The following is a 23601-nucleotide window of genomic DNA, read 5'->3' as shown; positions in this document are numbered from 1 at the left end:
CTGTAAGAATCTTACGATTTGCGAAAACTATTTTCGAAAACCGAAGCATGGCTTAAATTCTAAATTCAGAGTGGTGCCTTTGAGTATTCTGAGTTCAACGCTAAAATGGACGGCAAAAAATAGAAACCAAACAAACAATTAGTAGAATTTAGCGGCGACGACATAGTGAAATTATGAATCATTAATACATTTAATACTAAAAAAATCGTATTTCACTACACTTCACGGCTAGCATAGTCGCATGTTCACACTAAAATCGTTGTAGACGTATGTAAATCCATATTATCCAGCTCCCACAAATAATACATTCCTGCTTGCCTTCATACAAAATTTCAATTTCTAACTGATTTTATTTGTAAACAAACATAATATTGTAGCTGTAGGGTAGGGCATGCACATCTGGTCTCACTCGGCCGCTTACAAAATGGTACGTTTGGCTTGCAAAACTTTTTTCGTATCCAAGATCTAAGCTTTGTAATCGGTTCAGGCGTTTTTGAGTTATTAAAATAGTATTTTACACAACCTTCTTATATACATATAAAGAAGATAAAATATATAATGAAATATGGATTTACATACGTCTACAACGATTTTAGTGTGAACATGCGACTATGCTAGCCGTGAAGTGTAGTGAAATACGATTTTTTGAGTATTAAATGTATTAAACTAAAAACTAACACCGTCTATCGATAGGAATATCGATTGTTTTCTCTCTCTCTCTCTCTCCTCCTCCTCTCTCGTCTTCTTCTTCTGTGTGCTCTGTGTATGTGAACTTTATGCAATTTAATTAAAAAATCGAACAAACGGAAATTGGAAATTAAAGTGAATTCGAAGTGCCAAACAAATTAAACTCTGAATGGACACATTCAAATGATTATGAAATGCAAAGATGTAAAGCTCAACGCTTTTGCGTGCATAGAAAATGACCGCAGCAGGGGAAAACCAGTCATTAAATAAAAGAAACGCATGAAGTAAAAATGCTTATTTACTCGAAAATAAAAAATATCCGCGCTGATAAGTTAGAAAACATTAACTAATTGCAAAATGTAAGCTGCTGAATCGAAAGAATTCTATATATATATATGAATTAAGCATTTTTTATTTCTTTGTGTATGCGTGTGTTTGTGTGTGTACATACTCTTCTTTTTCCTGTTTTTTTTTTGTCCAAGTGAAAATGGCAACTGCCACCAAATAGAAAAACGGATTAAACTTGCTTAAATTAGAATTGTGTAATACTTGCCATAGCACTTAGCAAAAAAATTGCCAGAATTGATCTGTTACAAGAGCTGGCGCACTGCAACGAACCGAAATACATTGTAGTTGCACATATTTATTTGCTCTCCGTGTGCCACTGCATATGTGACTGCAACTTTTTATTATGCAGAAACCAATTTACGATGTGATACTGTATAAAAATAACGCAGAATTGTTCAGCGATTTACATCGCTGCAGATATTTCGCACACCCATATTAACAAATGCCATCGCATTGAGGCCTTTATATTTTGTGTTGTGTCTGACCAAAAACAAAAAAAAAACAAGAAACATTAAATAAAGAATCGAAAAAATAAATGCGGAGAGTAGCCCAAAAAATACTTTTTTAAGGTAATTGTTGTCCCGAAAGGAATATGCAATGTAAAACAACAACCGACCAGCAAGCGAATGTAGATAATTACGTATCTATGCGCATACATACTCGTATGGATGTATGACCACGCTAGTTTGTATTTGTAACCCGTCTTTGTGAGAGCGACATGGCAGCTCTTTGTGCAAGTCTGTGCTCGGGAAAATAAGGCGTGTTTCTACAAAAAAAAAAATGATGGGCAACAAACAAAAAGACTAACAAATGCTCCCAAGTGAACAATTTAAATTCATTCGTGTAGCTTCAAGATTGATTTCCAAAGGTTACTCTATCGGCAGCGCGAATGGTCAAACGCACGCCCCCACATCCGAGCACTTCGTATTCGGTGCATGTGTGTGTGTGTGTATTTTTTGTTTTTGCATCTGCAACATGGCCAAACGCAACCCTTTTTATGAAGTTCCTCCGCTCCGCTCTGCTCCGCTCCGTTCCGTTCCTCTTGTCAACGTATAATTACGTGCCCCATCGCATCTATTCAGAACTATACAATGTGGAGGCATTTGGCCGCTAGCCGGTCACGTGTGTACTCCACGCCTTACCTTTCTATTCAATGCAATTACCGACCGACGTTTCCAAAAGGGTTTATTGTTGGGCAAAATGCATCGGTATTCAATTTTAAAAGCGCCGCAACGCTTCAGCAGGCCGGAATAACACACACAAAAAGACAAACACATAAATCTAATAATGAAAATATTATTGATAAGTGTGGCGTACGGCATGGGCAGTTCTGAAAGATGTATGCCCGCATGTGTGCGAAAGACTTGAGTCACTTGATTTGAGTCACTTGCACACGTGAAAGACACCAAAATTGGGAGCTGCTACCTTTGGATTGGGTTGATATCCCAAATGTTTGTTCCTCTTCTTCAGTTCTTCAGTTCGCGCTGATAAGGCTAGTGAATGAAGCGCAGTAAAATCAGGGGAACAAAGGGCAAGCTACAATGATATTCAGTTCATCCATACAGGGACGGGGTGCGATTTTGTTCTCCACCTTTGTTGTTAATTTTAACCATTTTTTCCAATTTTGTTTGCAGAAATATATATAAAGCTCGAGTAAGGGAAAGGCGCGGAAGGAAGGAACCATTTTGAGCGAGTTGGAGCTGGGTGAGCTGGAGCATGATAGACAGCTATGCCTTCGGTACGCCCTGGTAGTCTTAAAGATCCGGAAATAGCCGATCTATTCAACAAGCATGATCCGGAGAAGATCTTTGAGGACTTGCGCGAGATCGGCCATGGATCGTTTGGTGCCGTTTACTATGCCCGCTGCAATCTCACCAAGGAGATTGTGGCCATCAAGAAGATGTCGTATACGGGCAAGCAGAGTCAAGAGAAGTGGCAGGACATCCTCAAAGAGATACGGTAAATGTGTAATTCAATTTTAGTTTCAAATTAACACTCGCTAATCCATGGAAACCCCTCAATCCCATACAGTTTCCTACGTCAATTGAATCACCCGAATACCATTGAATACAAGGGTTGCTACCTGCGCGAGTCGACCGCCTGGCTCGTGATGGAGTACTGTGTGGGTTCCGCCTCGGATATTATCGAGGTGCACAAGAAGCCCCTGCACGAGGACGAGATCGCCGCCATCTGCCTGGGGGTGCTCAGTGGCCTGAGCTATTTGCACTCCCTCGGTCGCATCCACCGTGACATTAAAGCTGGGAACATCCTGCTGACGGACAACGGTATCGTTAAGCTGGCCGACTTCGGTAGTGCGGCCATCAAGTGCCCCGCCAACAGCTTCGTCGGCACCCCCTATTGGATGGCTCCCGAGGTTATCCTGGCCATGGACGAGGGCCAGTACGACGGCAAGGTGGACGTGTGGTCTCTGGGGATCACTTGCATTGAGTTGGCTGAACGAAAGCCGCCCTACTTCAACATGAATGCCATGTCCGCACTCTATCACATTGCCCAAAATGAGTCGCCGACGCTTCCGGTAAGTGAGTACTTCTTCAGAAGTACGGAGAATAGACACAGACATAGGAGCTGTTCGATAGACTTGAAGTACTTGTGGGGTCCCCAGTATCTGCCACTCTCGTATCGGTCTTATCTGCGCTTGGCGTTGTAGTGGAGCAGAGCGAGCGTAAGATCTGAAAGTCATGGCCGAGTTCCACTGCCTGTCCGCCCTCGTTCTCGCACGTCCCATCGTCAGGGCCAGTGGTCTCCGTTAGAGCTCTAGTTGTCCGCGGAGTCTGTGCGACGCGAGGCACAGTCCCGCGTACGAGTCTACTTGTGGTCTTACAGGATACTATGGCTTTGATAGCAGCCTGGCTGTCGACGCAGATCGCAGATCGTGCCCGGAGGTGGTGGCGGGCGTTCGTATTACAGCCCAGGTAGGCTTTCCCGTCCTTCCTTTCGCAAGGGGCCACCGTCCGGTCCTGGCTGCCGTACCTGGCAGTACCATTAAGCTCGTTCCAAGTTCTTGGCGCACCCACAGGTTGTGGTGTGAGAAACACGCTGCCCCGAACCCTTTCGCCTAAGAGCCAGGGCACATAGATGAGGTCTGTATCTACCGTCCTGTCGTCCATAAGCCACAGCACACTTGAGTGAGGCAAAGGATCTTGGCCATCAATGCCAGTGTGGTTTCCTCCGTAATGAGAGGAACCCACAACGTTTTCAATCTTTCTACTGGGAACCTGGTCTGTGGGGACGACACTGCGGCAGCTCCTGGCCAGCCTTGAAGCCTCTCGTGGCTTCGGTCCCACAAGGTCAGCGTATTGGGGGTCGAAGGTCTTAGCCAGCTCTGCCTCCGACACTGAGGAACCTATGAGGAGCAAGCTTCCGTCCCTGCTTACCGGCTGCAGTTCAACCATGGTCTCCTCCACAGAGGCTTTAAGTAGGGAAGATTTAGATTGAAAATGCAGCTAGAAATTGGAGAACTCTTAAATAATGCCAACGACTATTGTAGTCCTGAAGGCAGGCTTGTCCACAAATTGACAATAATTCACAAATTTCTTTCCTGCTTCAGAAGAATGACTGGTCAGATGCGTTCTGTAGATTCGTCGAGCTGTGCCTGAAAAAGATGCCTGCGGAACGTCCTTCTTCGGAAGAGCTCTTGATGCATGAGTATGTGACACGACCGCGCTCCGATACGGTCCTGCTAGAACTAATAGCCCGCACCAAGTCGGCCGTGCGCGAATTGGACAACCTCAACTACCGCAAGATGAAAAAGATACTCATGGTGGACACGTGCGAGACGGAGAGCGCCGTGGGCGATGCCGATGACCAGCAGGACGATCATGTGGGCGGTGACAGCAGCAAGAGCAATAGTATTACTTCGGAACACTCCATACACTCTGTTGGTGTATCGGCAGCAAGTAGTCAGGTATGCCTATCCACAGCCCCACTTTCGGCAGTTCTGGTCGGAGCTCTGATCATTTGCATGCGTCCTCTTGCAGAGCTCTTCTTCGAATTCCATACCGGCTGCAGCACAGAATCATCACCATATCGCTGCGCACCACCATCAGCAGGCGGCTTCTGCCGTGGCCGTTGCCGTGCATCATCACTATCATTCACAGCAGCCGCAGCCGCAGCCCATCAGACTAAGTGGCGGCGGCGGCGGCGGCGGACAGCAGCAGGCGGTACCAGTCGGAGCCGCTTCGCGGAACTCATCGCGACATCGCAATCGACCGCCGTTGCCCATCATGCACACCATGAACAACAATGTGACGCCAACGAACTCGGCATCTGTGGTGCCAGCGCCCGCCCCGACGCTTTCCGTGATCACGCATATTAGCGGAATGGGACTTGGCACCGGAGGCAGCAGTGGGGGGTCGCCCGCCTCCGGCTCCGGCTCTGGCCCTGATCGTATGCCACCCATCGTGTGCCAGCCGCGCTATCTAACAACTCCTGCCGCCCAGGCAGCCGTTTACGCGGCCTCTTCGGCCTCCTCGCAGCAAGCCATCTCTAATGCGGTCAACGATCACGGCCCCAACAACTTTGCCACCATACGCACCACCAGCATTGTCACCAAGCAGCAGAAGGAGCACATGCAGGTGCGTTTCCGTCTTTTCCCTTTCTTTGTGCCCGCTCTCGCTCTGTCTGTCCTCCTCCTCCACTCTCCCGCGGGCGGGTACGGCACATACTCTGATTCCTTTCTATCTGTAACCACGATCATTCTGTGTTCCCAATAGGAGGAAATGCACGAACAAATGTCGGGCTACAAACGGATGCGACGCGAGCATCAGGCTCATCTCGTGAAGCTCGAGGAAAAGTGCAAGGTCGATATGGAAGCGCACAAGACAGCCCTTGACAAGGAGTACGACACTCTTCTGCATAACTTCACCAGGGATCTCGAACGGCTCGAGGTAAGTAAAGCAGCAAATGAACGCTCTGGGCCGTAGTGATAGCGAAAACGATTGCAGAATAGGCACCAGCAGGACGTGGAGCGTCGGGCAAAACAGACTAGCGCAGCCGAGAAGAAACTACACAAAGAGATTACTCTGAAGCAGGACGGCGATCGCAAGGTGTTCGACTTGAATCGCAAAAAGGAATACAAAGCGAACAAGGAGCGCTGGAAACGCGAGCTCTCCATGGACGACTCAACGCCGAAGCGTCAGCGTGATCTTACCTTGCAGTCGCAGAAGGATAATCTGAAGCAGCACGAGGCGCAAGAAGAGCAACGCATGCTACAGGCACAAAAGCAATATATCGAGCTCGAAATGCGCAAATTCAAGCGGAAGCGCATGGTTGTGCATCACGAACATGATGATCAGCAGTTACGAGACGTAAGCAAGACACGCACCAGGTGGCAGGTCTGTCAGTGGCAGTATCTTAATAGTCTCCTTCCTTCCACCCCCCCCCCCCCCTTGCAGGAGCTCAGCAAGAAGGAACAACAGCTAGAGCAAGCGCATGCCATGCTCTTGAAGCACCACGAAAAGACACAGGAACTGGAGTATCGCCAACAAAAGAGCGTGCATCAGCTGCGAGAGGAGCAGGTGAGACATTCTAAGTGGCAGCGTCCCAACCATCCAGTCAATGTACTAAGATAAATCTTTCTTTCCCGCCGCCGTGGAGATAAACAAGCAACACGACACGGAGTTGCACAATCAAAAAGACTATATGGATCGCATTAAAAAGGAGCTGCTGCGCAAGCATGCGCTCGAGTTACGACAACAGCCCAAAAGCCTGAAGGTACGCATAGCCTCCTGATTCCCAATTGAATCACTAAACGTTTATACTCTGGTTCTTGTAGCAAAAAGAGCTGCAGATACGTAAACAGTTTCGGGAGACTTGCAAAACGCAAACGAAGCAATACAAACGCTACAAGGCGCAAGTTCTGCAAACGACACCAAGAGAACAACAGAAGGAAGTCATCAAACAGCTGAAGGAGGAGAAGCATCGGAAGCTTACGCTGTTGGGTGAACAGGTCAGTAAACAGCTCCAGCCAAAGAGCCATCTATTTGATGCTGTCCATTCGATTGTAGTATGAACAAAGCATTGCGGATATGTTTCAAAGTCAAAGCTACAAACTGGACGAAAGTCAAGTGATCGAGTGCCAACGTACCAATGAGCAATTGGAGTACGAACTAGATATGCTGACCGCCTATCAGAACAAGAACAAGAAACAAGCCCAGGAACAACGGGATCGTGAGCGTCGTGAACTGGAGAATCGTGTCAGCGTACGGCGGGGTCTTCTCGAGAACAAGGTTTGCATAGCCAACAACATCCGTGTTTTTTGTACCTATATCTGTACCTGTACTTTTAGATGGATGCCGAGTTGCAGCAATTCAATCAGGAACGCGCCGAGCGCTTGAGAATGAAACATGAAAAGCATGCTAGAGAATTGGAAGCATTTGATAACGAGTCACTTGCTTTAGGTTTCAGGTAATTCATTTTGATTTGATTGAGCCTAATCGATAGCAGAAGTGCATTCATTCAATCCATTCATCGTAAATCTCGGTCTTGCAGCTCTTTATCGCTCACTGAGGTATCCCGTGAAGCCTATCCAGATGACGAAGCAAGTCTGTCTGGATCTATGATTAGTTTAGCCCATAGCAATAGTTCAACAAGCTTTCCAGCTGGTTCGCTATAGCATAGACAACATCTTCATCATCAACAACAACAACAACAACAACAACAGCAGCAGCAACAACAGCAACAACAAGAACAAGAACAATGGAAACAAAAGAAAGCGTTAATTAATATGAGCTATTTAAATTTTAATGCAATTATAAAGCGAACACAAAAACAACAGCATAATAGAAATCCGACATAAGTAACAAGAACTGCAGATAACACTGTAACAATAACACAAAAACAACACTGACACTTGTCACTTGTTTTTGTAGTAACAAAAGTAAAACAAAACAAAAACAGCTACTTATTAATATTTACAAAGGGCAGAAAGAAGCTGGCATAGTTTTGTATTAAGATAAAATCGATTCACGAGAACATCAACAGAAATAAATAACAAAAAATTTCATAAATCGAAGTAAAATTATACAATTTAGCTGCATGATTACAAACTTAAGCTCAAAAGTCAACCACAAATAATAACACAAGCTGAAAAATCAAACAAACAAGAAAACCAACAAAAAGTATGTATGCCGAGTGCATAAGTTTAATTAGTATTGATATTACTGGACAATTGAATCAATTCATAATTTGTTGTGTTACCCATTTCTGCTTTTTTTGCACTGCAAAATTGTCGTGAATTCGCATCGTCGGATTGCCCTTGCATTTGAATGTTTCGATTTGTAAATGTTTCTTTCAATTCATTATAGTTAACCCGAAGAGTTTACGGACATTGTACCTCCATGTCATTTTTGCATGTTAGGTTCAATATTTTCGATCTGTGTGTGTATGTTGTTCTTTTTCATTTGGCTGGATACATGCAAAAATTTATTTTTGATTACAGATAATACATGTATTTCATCTTTTTTTTTGTTGAACAAGAAGTCTTATGGCCAAATTTTTGTATAGACGAAATGCAAAGAGTTATGTTTTATTTACCATTTATTTTTGTTTTAACAAAAAGGATATTAAATACATAAACTAAATATTCTTATTTTAGAGTTAATGCAAAGTGCTTAGTCAAAACAATAAAAATTGTATAGAAAATTAGACCGTATAAATGTTTAATTATTTAAAGAACTATTTTTTTGGGGAAGTATATTCGTTCAGTTGTTAATCTGAGTTGAGACACGCATCAATCGCACACACTCTCGTCTGCGACCATACAGCAGCAAAGGAAAGAAATGAAAACTAACTAATACATATACGAGTACATTTGAAAATTACACTTATTGTAGCAATTAAATTTCCAGTATAAAGTATAAAATTATGAAATGAGCCTACAGCATTTTCCGTTAGTAATTATTTAAAACACATAGAATACAAATTCATATGATTAATTAGAGATAGACACAAATATGGACGGACAGAGACGGAGACAGAAAGACGAAAGACAGATGAGCATGATTTGTTAGATAATATGATGATGATCGTGATTATTATTTCGGAGGTGTATTGCATCCAACTACACAGCTGGATAATTACTTTTGTATGTATTAATCAACCAGATTAAGATTCAAAATATGATTATTATGATAAAAGAAGGAAATGGAACACATGGAAATGAGAGAAAAAGAGATAGATAAAGAGCAACATGGGGAACTTAAACCATATGTAATATTTTCTATATCTGTAAAATGGATTAATTTTATATTATAATTATTATTATATAAAAATAAATTGTATTTTTGCATTTATGGTAAATGAGAAACGGAAAAGAAACAAAAATCAATTTGATGCACGTCGATGTCTATAAAATACCACTTATTTAAAAATACACAAGCATTTCTCAATTTTGGTCAGTGGGGTCGCAGACAGCACACCTGGAAGCACCAGCGCACCAGAGCACCAGAGGTCGATGCCACAGTCGACAAAATACTAATTCAATAGTATAGTGTCTTAAGTGGTTGCCAATGTTAGTTCTAGTAGTGTAAGCAGCGGCGGCAAAGGCCGCGGCTCTACTTGGCACCCGGTACACAGTCAGTATGGCTTCCCACCGCTAGATGGCGCACACTGCGCGTGAGAGTGTGTGACAGAGAGAGCGAGAGAAGAGCAAGCGCGTGAAAGGCATTGCGTAGCCTCAGTTTTCTCGTATCTTTAAAATTGCGGATGCCACAGATATTCGTCCTGTGTGGGGGCTAAAGAACGCGGCACGAAATTTTGAAATCACTTGTAGCCGTGCGATATCACAGGAGTCTGGATACAGAAGAAACCATTTTTTGTTTTATTTTTTTGTACTTAAAGTTGAATCAATAACTTCCTTAGAAACATAAAATTTCATAAATAATTCAGCCACGCAACGATTTTATAATCAACCAGTCGCAATGCTGTACTGAGTTCAGTCCCAGTACCCAGTCAGTAAATATTTAATATGATGATTTATGCAACTTAGGCAATATATTTAAGCACTCCCTATATGCTCTTTCCACAGTTGCAGTGTGCACATTCCGATATATCTCCCTCTCTCGTTCTTCACATCCAACGAATCAGCATTAGGCCGTTGTATCTGGCTCACTTCGTCAGGGGCGTACACTGGACGAGGAGGAGAGATAACAGATGAGCGAGCAGATGTTCGCCCTTTGTGGAGGTGGAAGGCAGCGTGGAACAATTTTGAAATACTCGTGTATATATGATCTTATATAGGCTCTTATATATGGCTATACTGTCCCGACTATGGATGCCGACCAAGAATATACCTTCTGGTTATTATCAGTCGTTTCTATCTCAGCGAGTACTCTATGATAGGGACCGTATCCTAACGACTTTTGTCTTTTCAGTAAAGAAAGCTATGTTACGTTATGTAGAGGTTTCATTTGATGTAGATCTAGAACTGAGCGACTAGTTGGCATAGAAACATAAACGACAGACTCCTATCGAATTAAACAAGGTCAAGATATGTTTGCATCGGGCGCTAAATAGGGAAGCGAAGGGGTGCCTTCCCTACCCAATGGACCGTCACAAACTATCTTTGGAACATAGATATATGTACTAGAAAATTGATAAATATGTACATGGTTTTATTGCTATGCTTATTATTAAGCATGCCAATTTTTTATAAATGTAATATATGATTAGACGATAGAAAGATATTTTTATACAGCTGAAAGTCTTTGGAAAACTACATTAAAGGCTTCTCTTTAAGGCGCCGATTGCGTACCAAAACACAGTCGATAAGTGGCCGTGAACGAGACCTTGAAGCGGTGCGTTCAGGTGCTCATCAGGCTGTCAAGGAATGTGTTTTTGTTAATGATCTTGGTGGTGGCGATCAGGAACTCTACATTGTTATCCTCCTGGTCGGCTAAAAAGCGCAGGGCAGCAATCTCCGCAAACGTGCATCCTCCTACGAAGCAGACTAATACAACTCGCGGAACATGCAGCAGCGAGCCCTCGCTAACCGTGGAGCCCGCGTTCCGACCGCCTATACCGATTAGCTGCGCTTGGAAGTCCTCGAAGGTCGGCCCATGCAAATTGTTAATCTGGCTCTTCAGTGTCTGCCAGCCCAGAGGCTTTAGAGAAAGTTCCACCAGGCGAGCGGTCAGCGGAGCGTAGAAGCTGTGCACATAACTTATGTCCTTCGGATCTACCTCAGCATTATCTTCTACGGTTAGATGTAGCGTCTGCAAGGATTAAAGATACAAAATTTAGTGGTATTTTCTGGTATTGAAGATATACGCTTGCTCACCTTTCTCAGCACAGCATATGCCCGAGAATCCGTCTGCGGATGCAGCAAACCGGCCATCTCTAGGTTGCTGAAGGTGAGCAATACCTCCAGACCATAGACTTGAGCCACCTCACGCTTGTAGTGGTTCAACAGCTTGTCCTTCAAACCGGAGGCGGCGGCACACTGCAAGCAAATAAGGCGCATCACGTTGCGTAGGTCGGCCTTGCTGGCTATTTTATCCTCGATGTAGGCACTTGGCTTGTCAATGTCGGCGCAGACCATGAACTCTTGTTCGGCAGCCAGGTCGTCTGTGAAGGTGGTATTGTTCACCTGTTCCTGGATAAGGCCGGCTATGGTCGTGTGCTCTGAGGTGGACTTCTTCTGGGCCATCAGCTGGGGTAATACGTTCTCCACAAAGGACTTAATCTCCTGCACGGTCTTGTCCTGTGATGTGGCGTGCATCTGGGTGTGGATCTCCCTGGCCTTGCGGGCAAGCAGTTTAGTCACTTCGTTAAAGTTTTTGTTGCGCAGCTCCGCATACAACTGCTCTCCAGAGTGCATCAGGATGGTTTTCTTCTCCGATGTCTCGAGCAAGTGTTCTTCGGGCCTACGGCCTTCTGCTGTCTTATCGGAGGAAAACAAATCGGCAGGAAGGCTTAGCTTGTTTTGCCGAATGCCGTAGAACTCGTCGATGAGGCCCTCGTAGGTGAGCTGCGTGGCCAGGGGGCTGAGCAGGTCGATGCCCCTATCCAGCAGTATCAATTGATCGATGGCCCCTTTGTCGCCGTTGTACAGCGACTTCTCCTCCATTCCCAAATGTTTGGCTTGATCCCAGACGCGCTGAGCCTGGACACCCTTTCCGTAGATCTTTGGAATGCGGCCATAAAGGCGCTGCAGCTGAACGAGACCAATAGCAACCTGGTACAGAGAGCTTGTGTCGCCATCGATGCTTACGTCGCGATAGGCATTGGGTAACTCCATTGTCACCACGTCCGCATCTAGCGGAAGAAAGCTCCAGGACAGCTCATCAATGCGCCCGAAGCTGCCGATCACGCCTTTGTTCTGTAACTGGTTAATGCATAGGCAAGACCGTCGTGGCGCAAAAAGAATATGGAACTGGCGCCCAGCGACCTGACCATACGCTTTGACGTGACCCACCAATTGATCCATAAGCGAGACTCTCGGTCGCAAAACGTAGACGATGTTTCTAATATCTTTCGGCAAGACCAAGTCCGGCTTGAGAGCCACAAGCCTAATGCCTCGGTCAGCAAAGAATTTTGGCTTAGTTACTAGCTCGAACGGTCCAATCATTGCCTCGTCCAGCACGATGATTGTCGAGCCCTCGATCCTATCCAAGTGTTGTACAAGCTCACGGTAAGCTGCCTCCTGCAGCAGTTGGAGGTTAAAGCGCTGCCCCGGACTCCTCAGGTAGGGAAACATGTCGCTGGCTCTGTTTGGTGTTCGCATTTGTGTAATTATTGTGTCATTAGAGTCAAATTCTAGTCGCTCGGGTCGTTGACGATGCTTTGCATCCCACACACATAAAGATTTCTAACAACAATAAAGTAATGGTGTCCTGCTGCAATCACTGGAGGGTGGTACTGAGGCATACAAATTTGTTCCTAAACTGTGACTTCTGGCACAAATAAAAATATTTAAAAGTATTTGTGAATTATTAGTGGTACTTCACTAGTGGTCGTATTTTACTACACTTCAATACCGGTCAATCATGATGATATTTTACACTGTCCCTCTCTTTCAGTCCTACTAAAAGCGCTCTGACCCCATGTTTATTTTATTATTACTTGTATTAAATTAAATCATTTTCCCTATTTGTGCATAGTGTGACCAAATGTACATGCTCTACGACTAATGGCCATATGACATTTAGGAACCAAATTTGTCACAGGGGCCTGTCCTTTTTACGTTTTTGCGGAAAAGAAATGCAATAAACATGTATTTTATCCCCTTATAAAAAATTATGAGTACCGGGTATAAATTAAATAATAAAATCCATATATTCGGCTGTCATTCGACTGCCTCCATTGGATTAAATTTTTCTTCATTATTGCTTCTTTCTCGCTTGCTTCCCTTTATTTTTTTTGTACGCATACCCTTCCCGTTCGACGACGAGAGATAGAATATTTCTATATTTCGCTCGCGCCCAGAAAATACCATCTGTTGCTTATCCAGTATTAATCGGTACTTTTTTTCGGATCTGTTCACCGCCTCTATCTACTGGAATGCTAAAAGTTAGCCGCGAAACATTTGGTCGACCAAAATGCATTTTTCTTACTATTTTCTTATAATTTGATATTGTTAAGCACACTTATAAAACTGGGTGGGACAAAATAAATCAACACGATATTCTAAAATGGCAAAATAAATCTGCACGATATATATTAATCGCAAAAATGCACGCGATATTTTCAATTGAGAACAGTTCAAGCGCATATTTATGAGTGTTTGTGTTTTTGCTAGTATTGGAATGTTGTAATTTTACCGCTGCTTAATGCATTATAGCAACAATTCGCCCACGCCATTATGAGTAAAGTTGATCTAGTGCGTGTGGTACTACACAATCTCATTGTCGAATCTCAGTAAGTAAATTGGACCTCATCGAGTGCACAACTGCAAGTGCTATTTTTCTGCAAGTAAAATTAGTACTCTAAATACCAAAATAATTTTTTTGTAGAGCTCCATACACGCCAGACATCATTGTGAGGCATTTTCGTGCCACACACGAGCAGCGTCTCTCATCTAACGAGCTGCTGCATTTACTGGCAACCATCAGCCAAAAGCGCCCAAACTTTCAAACAGTGATCACCGAGGTCACCCATATACTTAAGACGTCAGTATTCTAATATAATTCCTTGGGTGTCTAGTTTTTCACGTTCCTTTCCTTTCAGGAAGGATCCTATGTACGCTTTGCTTGTATTCATCGAACGATTCAGCTGCGAAGACATCGCCGGTAGCCACTTAAAGATTGAAATGCCCTCAGCAACTAATCAGAGCAGTACTGGCTCTCCTGTCAGTGCCTTGTCCTTGGCGAGCTTTGCGCCAAGTGCGTCGATTAGGAGTCTAACTGACGATAGTGCCATACATACATTGTCAAAGTCCCAAAGCATTCCCACATCAACTCCCATGAATTGTCGTAGAAGCGAAGTATCCCCAGTCCGCTCCACGGGGGGATTATTTGGACGACGCAACCACAATCTAAAACTGTACCATCAGAAGCAGAAAACCGATCCAGAACGCGCCGATTTGAGTGTGGTTAGAGCGAGCTATCCAAATAGCCACATTTTCTCTAGTTAAATCTAATCAAAATTTATATCTTTTGCATCCAGATCAAAGAGCGCGTGCTGATGGCAGTTTCCAGCAGTTCTCTGAGTAACTACCGTCCGCTGGGAAGTACAGAAGTTAATTTGATGAAGTCCTCCGCCAGTATTAAGACCAATAGCTCCACTAGCTCTGTTCTAGCGGCGGCGACAGGTTTGCCGGATGAGTATCGCACGCACATGCTCTGGGATTACTGCAAAGTGGACGGAAACAAAACGGTGCAGCCGGAGCTTGGCGCCCTGCCATTGGAAAGCCAGCAGCGGGTCCTTCTAAAAGAGCTGATCCATTGTCTGTGTGGCACCCGAGGGAACTTTATTGTCCCTATGCCGGCAGATGCGAACAGTACAGGCATTGCTAAGTATGAAACATATTTCACTATCCATGCGCACCTGGATAAATCGCTAACAGAGCTGCTGCAGGATATCCTTCCCCTAGCCTCGTACTTTATAGGCATTCAAAAAATGATGGCGGCCACAGATGGCCACGGGCAGGTCGTTAACTCTCTTAATGCGGCTCTCCAAGATCTAACCAACGATTTCTACGTAAGTGTGTGCAGTACTAAATCTTCTGACGCCTCTAAAAAGAATATTTTATGGGTTATCCCTCTAGGTGCTGGTTGTACAATCTGAGCAGGAGCTGCAGCAGCAGCAGTTGACGGTTCAGAAGCTTCTGTACTACCTGCAGCCGACCATCTGGGTGATGGAAGAGCTATGGACGACGTTGGTGAATGTGCAACTAAACGAGTTCCAGGGAGCTGCAGTGCTGACGCATCTGCACGGGCGGATAAAACGGCTGGAGGGGGACAGGGCGGCCCAACAGATAATGATCAATCTGACGCACCAGGCAGCCGAGCCGTACATGCGAATGCTGCAGCTTTGGATCCAAAAAGGAGTTATTGTAGACCGCAACCGTGAGTTTCTGGTGGAGGACAACGAGGTTGTCCACCAAGGCGAGCTGCCCGAGCACTATTCGGACGATTATTGGGAAAAGCGCTACACCGTGCGTCGCGATCGGATCCCTTCCTTCCTGGAGAAGTACTCGGACAAGATACTGCGAACCGGCAAGTACTTGAATGTGATCCGACAGTGCGGAAAGCGAGTGATGCCCACCCAGCAAATGGAGCTTCAGCTTGATCCGACCAACGAGCGACACGTGTATGTAATCAACGACGCCTACTACTTTGCCGCCCGCATGCTGCTTGACGTACTACTTACGGAAAACGACCTTATGGGGCATCTGCAGTCGGTAAAAAATTATTTGTTGCTCAACCAGGGCGACTTCACCATGCAGTTTATGGACGCCTGTGAGGACGAGCTATCTAAGAATGTAGATCTGGTGCTGCCCATGACCCTGGAGAATCTGCTAGGTCTTACATTAAGACTCTCTTCGGCCCGTAATGATCCCTACAAAGACGACTTGCACTGCGAGCTTCTCACCTACGACCTTGTTACACAGATGTCAAAGATCATGAACCAAAAGGAAGAATACTGGCAGTCGCAGGACCGCCTGGACCTCAGTGGTCTCGAGTGCTTCGCCTTCACCTACGAAGTCAAGTGGCCTGTCTCGCTCGTCCTCAACCATATCGCCATTTCCAAGTACCAGATGCTGTTTCGTCAGCTCTTCTTTTGCAAGCACGTCGAGCGTCAGCTTTGCAAGTGAGTATTCCAGATCTATTCTTCCAGATCACGTCGCTTCTTAGCCCTCGCCTTTGCTATTTGTTGCAGGATTTGGAAAGAAAACTCTATCGCTAAGAAGTTCTCGCCGCAGGCCGCTGAACTGTATCGATCGGCGTTCACTCTGCGCCAGCGCATGATGAATGCCATACAGAACCTGGAGTACTATATGATGATTGAGATCATTGAACCCAACTGGCACATCTTTATCGAGAAGATGAAGAAGGTGGAGAACGTGGACAATGTACTCAAGCTGCATCAGGACTTCCTGGACTCGTGCCTCAAAAACTGCATGTTGACTGAGTCCTCGCACTTAAATCGAGCCATATTCAAGTTGTGCAAGATCTGCCTCAAGTTTTGTGACTTTATCCAGGTGAGACTGTTACTAGAACCTTTCACAAATTGCTATGCACCATTGAGTGCTGCCCCTGCAAAGATAACTGTTTTATTCCTGTTTATATACGTATGTTCTGCGCTTTCCTCTGCTCTCCTCTCCTTACATTTCTCTTTCTCTTGCTGCCTGCCTGCAATAAATTGAATATAAACCAAACACCCTTGATTCGACCTTAAAGCTCTCGCAGCGTTTTTTCCTCGACGCTGAGCTCAAGTCAATGGTCTGTGACTCCAGCGACGACAATACAAATAACTCCGACGTTGATCAGGGAAACTCGAATTGTCCACAGGTATTACGCATTAATGGCTATGGAAAGCTGCTCTGATTTCTACTTGCCTTTTTCGTATCAGTGTTTTTGTGTTGCTTTTTTTTTGCTAATGATTTATCTGGATTGCATGTTAATTTCAACCGCAGCTGAAACCACATTATTTATGTTTTTTTTTTTTTTTTAAGAAATTGTAATGAAGTGACTATTTTTTATGGATTTATTTATTCATATTTTCTTATATTTATTTTTTTTTTTTAGACAATAGACATTTATAACGCTTCTCACTAAAATCTTCTTTGGATACAAATCTGAATGCTCTCTTTTTAAGTTGTTTTGATTGTTGTATAAGTTGCTTAAACAGACAGTAACAGACAACAACATAGTTTTATTTTTCTAACTGTGATAATTTGTATATTAAAATACAAGTTTAAAACCCAAAAAAAGACTAAGTTGTGTAAAATAGGGGAAGCATTTCTGTTATCAATCCCAAAATGTAGCAGATTTTCATAGGAAAATTCAACCTTAAATAGATATAAACTTTCCACTCTAATTTAAGTTTTCACTCCACAATAGAGGCGCACGATGACTTAGTTTTTTATAATTTTGGATAAAAACCAATAAACACAAAAAACAAACTAATAAATATAAACAGAAAATTGGTTATATAGACATTTTACATATCCCTACCTTTATTTTCCTTTATTTACGGTAACCTTCTTTAAAATTTACAAAATTTAAAAGAACAAGTTTTGCGCCAAGTTAAAACCAAAAATTATTAGTAGGCACTATTAAAATTTATCATTAGTCATTTTTTTTCCATTTTTTTTTTACTAAGTCGTTTATTATTATTAGTAACAATTAACACAAATAACAATATAAGATAATATTATGTATTGTAATTATTAAAACTACGTTTATACAATTTTTAAATTTATTTCAAAATGTCGTATGTACATCCAAAACAAAAAAGCTTTCTTCAAGATAATTTTCCTGTTATATTCAAGTAGATTAATTTCTTCTCCGGTCCATGTATGCCCCGATTTTATTCTACAGAAGTTTAAATTCGGTCACACAAACGGAAGACAAAAAACAAGATCACGACACATTTTTTTAAACTTACTTTAAAAAAAAAACTCTCCACATAATCTATACATTTGTAAAAAACATGTAAATATTTAACGCAGCGTTTTTTTCATATGTCGTGTGTGAAAGCTCCATGCTGATTAATTACAACAAATCCAGCAATTTTAAAGTCATCGAATGCAGCTAATTGATCTATCTATCTATCAGCGGGATTTTAAATGATTTTACCAGTAAAAATTTTTTTTTTCGTTCCGCTAGATCAGCGTGTTTTTTTGGGGACTAGCTTATTCAAAAAGTATCTTAATACTCCACAAAACTTTAAAGGGTTTCAAACAAAATATTTTTTATTTTGATAAGGAGGTCAAATTTCTTCCAATAGATTTTTTCGAAAAGTCAGACTTTAATACTGGGTGACTTTTTCTTCTTTATAATTACATACATAATTAGTTAATTACTTAATTAAATGTAATCAAAAAACTGTTTCAGCTTGTACCTTATCGATGTAATATGCCAGAAAAGTTATGATTATGAAGAAACCTTTTTTATTTTGGACGTAATCAATTTCGTTTCGATAGATCAACCAAATCGCCAAGTATTTATTTTCATCTTCTAAAAAATATAAATGGTTGTGTATAATGCGTGGGAGCGGTCTTGTTTGCAGCCTAACAGGCTTTTTTTAAGATATAGTTTTATTGTTTTAACTTCACGAGTATATCAAATCCGTAGAAGCGTAGAAGTTCTTCCTTACTTACTAAGGACTTACTCTTAAATTTACGCGTTTAAATATTTTCGATCTTGAAAAATACAAAAATTTAAATGCTTAACTAAATTTCTATTACTTCTGCCAGTTCGAGAGCTCGTTGGATTCGACAGATACGTTTTCGGAGCGCGTAAAACGCTTTGATCTGGAATTTACCGGACTGTTGATATCTTTTCTCAAACAAATCAACAATATGGCCAAGAAGAACACCGCCGATCGTTTCATGAATCTGGTGCACCGAATCAACTTCAACGCCTTCTACTCCGATCAAATGGAAAAGCTTTGCGTCAAAGATGCCATGGGCTGATTCAAAAGAGCAGGCGAAAAGTGATACCAAAAGCATAAAAGATGAAGCAGTATAAAACATAAAAAAAACCATCCAATCTAAACATGTATTTTTTTCATTCCCGAACGCCTTCTGGTGTTTCATAACACACAATAATTATTTTTCATTTAGCTGTAAAGTATCTTTTTCATTAGATCGTTTTAATAAACCATGAAAAGCTAGTTGTTGCTAATCAGTAATCTCATATAAACTATTTTTGCTTGCCATCTTCAGTTAAGCCAAAATAATCTGATCTGTAAGTGCCATAACAGAAAGCCTTATATCCAAGAGAATCAGAGAAGAATCACATTACGTACAAATTGTAGCTCGGTTTTACGACATGATGCTTTGATGCTGTTTAAGTGTATATTCTTTTTGTGCGAATTCACCTGAATTTTAAATGCTTAAAATGGTTTTTCCGCGCGTCAAATACAAAAATATGGAGATATATTCGCCGCAAGAAGTTTAGGACAAATTGTGCTGATTTTCTTGAGTAAGACACCAGGGTTTATGTACAGATATTTTGTGCAGAAATACATATGTTACTTATGATCAGGGATCGTAACGGTTATAAGGTACATATATCTAAAAAATCACACAATAATAGTTATTCATTATTTGTAAGAAAAACTTCTTCGATGAAAATAAAAATGTTTGAGTTGTATTAATAATAATAAATAATAATATAATAAATATCTTTGAGGAAAAAATAAAAAAAATTAAAAATAATTATTATCCAGTTTTAAAAATAAATTTTATAATTTTATATTTATTTATTGCGGGAATAGGGTGCTTAGGGTTAGCCAGTCAGTTGATATAAATTGGATTTTTTTGCTTTGGAAAATATGAGAAAAAAACGTGATTAAAAAGCTGTGTATCCGATTTTAATGTTTTACAAATCATTATCAATATTTTTGAAAAGAATTAAGTATCATTTCAAACGCATACATTTTTTAAATTTTGGTCAATTTTTTTTAATATTCCTCAATAAAAAGCTTTTTAAGCTAATCCTCATTTTGCTTATTTTTATATTTTAGGAATAGAATCCATCGTGTATGCGGTTTTCGTAGTTCCAACTTGAGTTGAATTGTTGTCAAAAAAAGAATATGATGAAGCGTTAAGGAAATAGGAAAATAACAACTATAACAATAACTTACATGGTTTGGCTTATTGCAGGTCGATATCTTTGTAAATCTGAAATATACAAATTTCGTGTCACGGTGTTTGTGTTTGAACTGCTTCCAAACGGCTCAACCGAAATATCTAAATATCCCAAAATTCATAGATACAGGCAGGCTCCATTGAACGGCTTGCCCATCGCCACGTATCTAGATTCAAACATGTTCCTGAAGTCCATTCGCAATAGTTCACAATACGGCGGAAAATGTTCAACAATTCAATTCAACATTTAAAATCAAACATCAAGTGTACCACAAATTGGGTTCTTTGCTGCCAATGCCAAACAAAGAACATACATTTTTACAAATATACTTTATGGGCGGTGAGCACATCAATCGTGTAGACCATTGTTCAGCAAAGCGTGTGCCACGGCACATTGGTGTGTCGTGGAAAACATCTTTTATTGGTTTTAGTAATAAGTAAATATTAAATAAATATAGCTTTCTTCTTTGATGTACCTCTAAAGTTACTTGATTTGATATCTGTCACGGACTCTCCAATCGCGTAGATGCAAGTTGCAGCTACAATAATCTCCATTCGCCAAAAGCCAGGCGTATAGTCGACGAGTCAGATGACCTATTGAAAGAGCAGATTGAATTAGTGAAATCCTTCAAAACACACCCACATTCTATCCGAAATTACGCGTAGCAAACCCGTAAAAAGTGGCGCGGGAGTGGGATTAAATATGATTAAATATAAACGGCTAAAAGGGAGGGGCTTGCTGCAGTTACGGTGGAAAGCTGCAATGGAGAGAGCAGGGTTCAAAGTGATGACCTCGAGTTCTTGGAAGAGTTTAAACGCCAGTTCAAGACAATAAATAAAACGCATGTCAGCTTGCGGGTTAGATTTGAAAACACCATGTTTTTCACAAATTCAAAATTTATAATTTTTATACCCGATACTCAAAATGAGTATTGGGGTATATTAGATTTGTGGTAAAAGTGGATGTGTGTAACGTCCAGAAGGAATCGTTTCCGACCCCATAAAGTATATATATTCTTGATCAGCATCAATAGCCGAGTCGATTGAGCCCTGTCTGTCTGTCTGTCTGTCCGTCTGTCCGTCTGTCCGTCTGTCCGTCTGTCCGTCCGTCCGTCTGTCCGTACCCTTCAGCGCCTAGTGCTCAAAGATTATAAGAGCTAGAGCAACGATGTTTTGGATCCAGACTTCTGTGATATGTCACTGCTACAAAAATATTTCAAAACTTCGCCCCGCCCACTTCCGCCCCCACAAAGGACGAAAATCTGTGGCATCCACATTTTTAAAGATACGATAAAACCAAATACGCAAAATCGTAGAGGATGACTCTATGTTCTAGAGTGTAAGATCTCAACCAGATCGTATAATTATTATAGCCAGAATCAAGAAAACAATTTCATTCTTTCTCGCTCTGTCTCTCTCTAACACACAGGTTTCATGGTCGGCTTTGCCAATTGCAAAATATGAGTTCAAGGATCTCAGAACCTATAAGAGCCAGAGCAACCAAATTTGGTATCCACACTCCTGTGATATCGGACCTTGACCGTTTCGTGTCCAAATTTCGCCACACCCCCTTTCGCCCCCGAAAATCTGGGGCATCCACAAATCTCAGCGACTATTAAGGCTAGAGTAACCAAATTTGGTATCCGCACTTCTGTTAGATCTCACTATAAGACGTATATCTCAGAATTTCGCCCCACCCCCTTCCGCCCCCACAAAGGACGAAAATCTGTTGCATCCACAATATTGCACATTTGAGAAAACTAAAAACGCAGAATCATAGATAACGACCATATCTATCAGATTGCTGAATCTGGACCAGATCAGATAATTTTTATAGCCAAAAGGAACAAATCAATTTTCAGTGGCTACGCAGCGCCCGACGTCACGCTCAGACTGATTTTCTGTCTCTCTCGCACGCACTCTTTGTCGTGTCGTTTAATATTAGCGGCGTCTGCCGGACGAAAGCCATACTGACTTAGTATCGGGTATAACTGTAGAGTTGCGGTCTCCGCAGCAACTCACAACGTTCCCCCTCGTTTAAGTTATTTTTTCAAACTTTGGACTTTGAAAACTCGGAAAAAGTAAAAAAAAGGAACGAATAGTCATGTAGCAGTGAGAGAATACAGAGAATGCACGCGAAAAAATCGTGTAATATATTATTTATTATATATAATATATTTTATACAAAATTATGGATAAACGCATAATCGGAGCCGATGACTGCCGCACGCTGTTCGCAATTGGCCCAGAATGAATTTTTGGTTAATGCGTTGAGGGTGGTAGGACATGGGTTGGAGAGGGGGTAGGACATGGATTTTCTTGTCCTTATTATGGTGGAAGTCCCTCATCACCGTTATGAGGGAAATATCGAGAGAGCGAGCGCTGTTGTGTTCTAATTTTAGTCATGTTCCCGCAGTGCGTCTATTCCTATTACATCTAACGACCAATATTCCAGCCATTTACATTCCTGTAGAATAAACGTACATCTCTCTCTTTCCACCAGCGGCTTTTATATATCGCTTACACCTCCAGGTGGTGCACAATGTACGATGACGAGTATGAGGAAGAGCGAGCGCGTAGCAGGGGGCTAGTCAGAAACGGGAAGTGGTTATATTCATTTTGGCTATAATAATGATACGATCTGATATTGATTCGCCAATCTGGTAGATAGGGATTTGGGTTTATATAGAGATGTTGCACGATAAAACAAGATACGAGCAGTTAAGTAAGCTAAGGACTGTTTGCGACAAGATTTTCTGGACGGAAAATCTAGTTGCTCTAGCTTTAAAAATTTCTAAGATCTAGTCGGTTATCAAGATGGACAGTCGGACAAAAGGACCGTTATTGATGCTGATCAAGAATATACTCGTATGTACATATATATTTTTTGGGGTCGGTCGCTTCCATCTGGCTTTTCCCCTGTACTCTTGAGTACAGGGTATGGTGTAATGAGAAAAATGTCGCCCTGCTGTTTCCGAAAAAGTGCTCGGGGCGTACATATGTCAAGTTTCTGTCGTTGCCGTTGCCGTTGCCGTTTAGAGTGCTCCCCTCCCGCATACGCATCTTGCTATGCCCTTTTGAACGGACACTTTGCGACAAGCGAAGAGAGCTTTTGGGACAGTTTGAGCACTTGATGAGCGGCACAGTTTGAAATTGGAGACTTTTAAATGTCCTCTTATAAAAATCGTTCAATTTGCAACTTTAAAGGGCGAAAGAAGACTCTGCCTGATCTTTGTTTCCTGTTTTTTTTTCTCTTTATTCATCCCAACGGTTGACATTCGTGAACT

General features: G+C 42.1%; 4 protein-coding genes across 6 annotated transcripts in view; 3 read left to right on the top strand and 1 right to left on the bottom strand.

The window, feature by feature from the left end:
* Window positions 1-743: 743 nt before the first annotated feature.
* Window positions 744-8534, top strand: LOC108158234 (serine/threonine-protein kinase Tao). Of its 2 annotated transcripts, none has more exons than XM_017290478.2 (13): window positions 744-1046; window positions 2670-2994; window positions 3067-3571; window positions 4607-4960; window positions 5034-5630; window positions 5769-5942; window positions 6000-6362; window positions 6450-6572; window positions 6652-6768; window positions 6830-7003; window positions 7062-7283; window positions 7343-7461; window positions 7546-8534. In XM_017290478.2, the coding sequence occupies exons 2-13, from the start codon at window positions 2765-2767 to the stop codon at window positions 7667-7669; spliced, it is 3102 nt and encodes a 1033-aa protein (XP_017145967.1). In that variant the 5' UTR covers window positions 744-1046; window positions 2670-2764; the 3' UTR covers window positions 7670-8534. The 2 variants fall into 2 exon arrangements, with proteins under 2 accessions (XP_017145967.1, XP_017145959.1); XM_017290470.2 differs by having other exon boundaries at window positions 4604-4960.
* A 2112-nt stretch (window positions 8535-10646) lies between these two features.
* Window positions 10647-13032, bottom strand: LOC108158250 (vacuolar protein sorting-associated protein 33A). Its single transcript, XM_017290490.2, has 2 exons — window positions 11333-13032; window positions 10647-11267 (listed from the first exon to the last, which is right to left on the bottom strand). Exons 1-2 carry the CDS (start codon window positions 12776-12778, stop codon window positions 10857-10859), a joined length of 1857 nt encoding a protein of 618 aa, XP_017145979.1. The 5' UTR covers window positions 12779-13032; the 3' UTR covers window positions 10647-10856.
* Window positions 13033-13683: 651 nt separating this feature from the next.
* LOC108162622 (gamma-tubulin complex component 2 homolog) lies at window positions 13684-19367 on the top strand. Of its 2 annotated transcripts, XM_017297448.2 has the most exons (8): window positions 13686-13911; window positions 14007-14162; window positions 14221-14584; window positions 14659-15192; window positions 15260-16305; window positions 16375-16696; window positions 16896-17006; window positions 18917-19367. In XM_017297448.2, exons 1-8 carry the CDS (start codon window positions 13856-13858, stop codon window positions 19133-19135), a joined length of 2808 nt encoding a protein of 935 aa, XP_017152937.1. In that variant the 5' UTR covers window positions 13686-13855; the 3' UTR covers window positions 19136-19367. The 2 variants fall into 2 exon arrangements, with proteins under 2 accessions (XP_017152944.1, XP_017152937.1); XM_017297455.2 differs by lacking the exon at window positions 16896-17006 and having other exon boundaries at window positions 13684-13911; window positions 18917-19135.
* Window positions 19368-22856: 3489 nt separating this feature from the next.
* Window positions 22857-23601, top strand: part of LOC108156911 (homeobox protein ARX) — a 41942-nt gene continuing 41197 nt past the window's right edge. The window contains exon 1 of the mRNA XM_033388901.1: window positions 22857-22890. Coding sequence (XP_033244792.1) covers window positions 22857-22890 — 34 coding nt within the window. The remainder of the gene's footprint in view (window positions 22891-23601) is intronic.

This window comes from Drosophila miranda, chromosome XL, assembly GCF_003369915.1.
Source record: "Drosophila miranda strain MSH22 chromosome XL, D.miranda_PacBio2.1, whole genome shotgun sequence".
NCBI classification, from domain to species: domain Eukaryota; kingdom Metazoa; phylum Arthropoda; class Insecta; order Diptera; family Drosophilidae; genus Drosophila; species Drosophila miranda.
This window is presented reverse-complemented; position numbering and strand designations above follow the sequence as displayed.

What these genes read in the sequence shown, in the direction of transcription:
- LOC108162622 (XM_017297448.2), top strand. Translation starts at nt 13,856, where the DNA reads ATGAGTAAAGTTGATCTAGTGCGTGTGGTACTACACAATCTCATTGTC. An exon ending in AACGCGCCGATTTGAGTGTG is followed by an intron (nt 14,585 to 14,658) that starts GTTAGAGCGAGC and finishes TTTTGCATCCAG; the next exon opens with ATCAAAGAGCGCGTGCTGAT. An exon ending in GAAACTCGAATTGTCCACAG is followed by an intron (nt 17,007 to 18,916) that starts GTATTACGCATT and finishes TACTTCTGCCAG; the next exon opens with TTCGAGAGCTCGTTGGATTC.
- LOC108158250 (XM_017290490.2), bottom strand. Translation starts at nt 12,778, where the DNA reads ATGCGAACACCAAACAGAGCCAGCGACATGTTTCCCTACCTGAGGAGT. An exon ending in CATATGCTGTGCTGAGAAAG is followed by an intron (nt 11,268 to 11,332) that starts GTGAGCAAGCGT and finishes TAATCCTTGCAG; the next exon opens with ACGCTACATCTAACCGTAGA.
- LOC108158234 (XM_017290470.2), top strand. Translation starts at nt 2,765, where the DNA reads ATGCCTTCGGTACGCCCTGGTAGTCTTAAAGATCCGGAAATAGCCGAT. An exon ending in ATGATCAGCAGTTACGAGAC is followed by an intron (nt 6,363 to 6,449) that starts GTAAGCAAGACA and finishes CCCCCCTTGCAG; the next exon opens with GAGCTCAGCAAGAAGGAACA. An exon ending in TTACGCTGTTGGGTGAACAG is followed by an intron (nt 7,004 to 7,061) that starts GTCAGTAAACAG and finishes ATTCGATTGTAG; the next exon opens with TATGAACAAAGCATTGCGGA.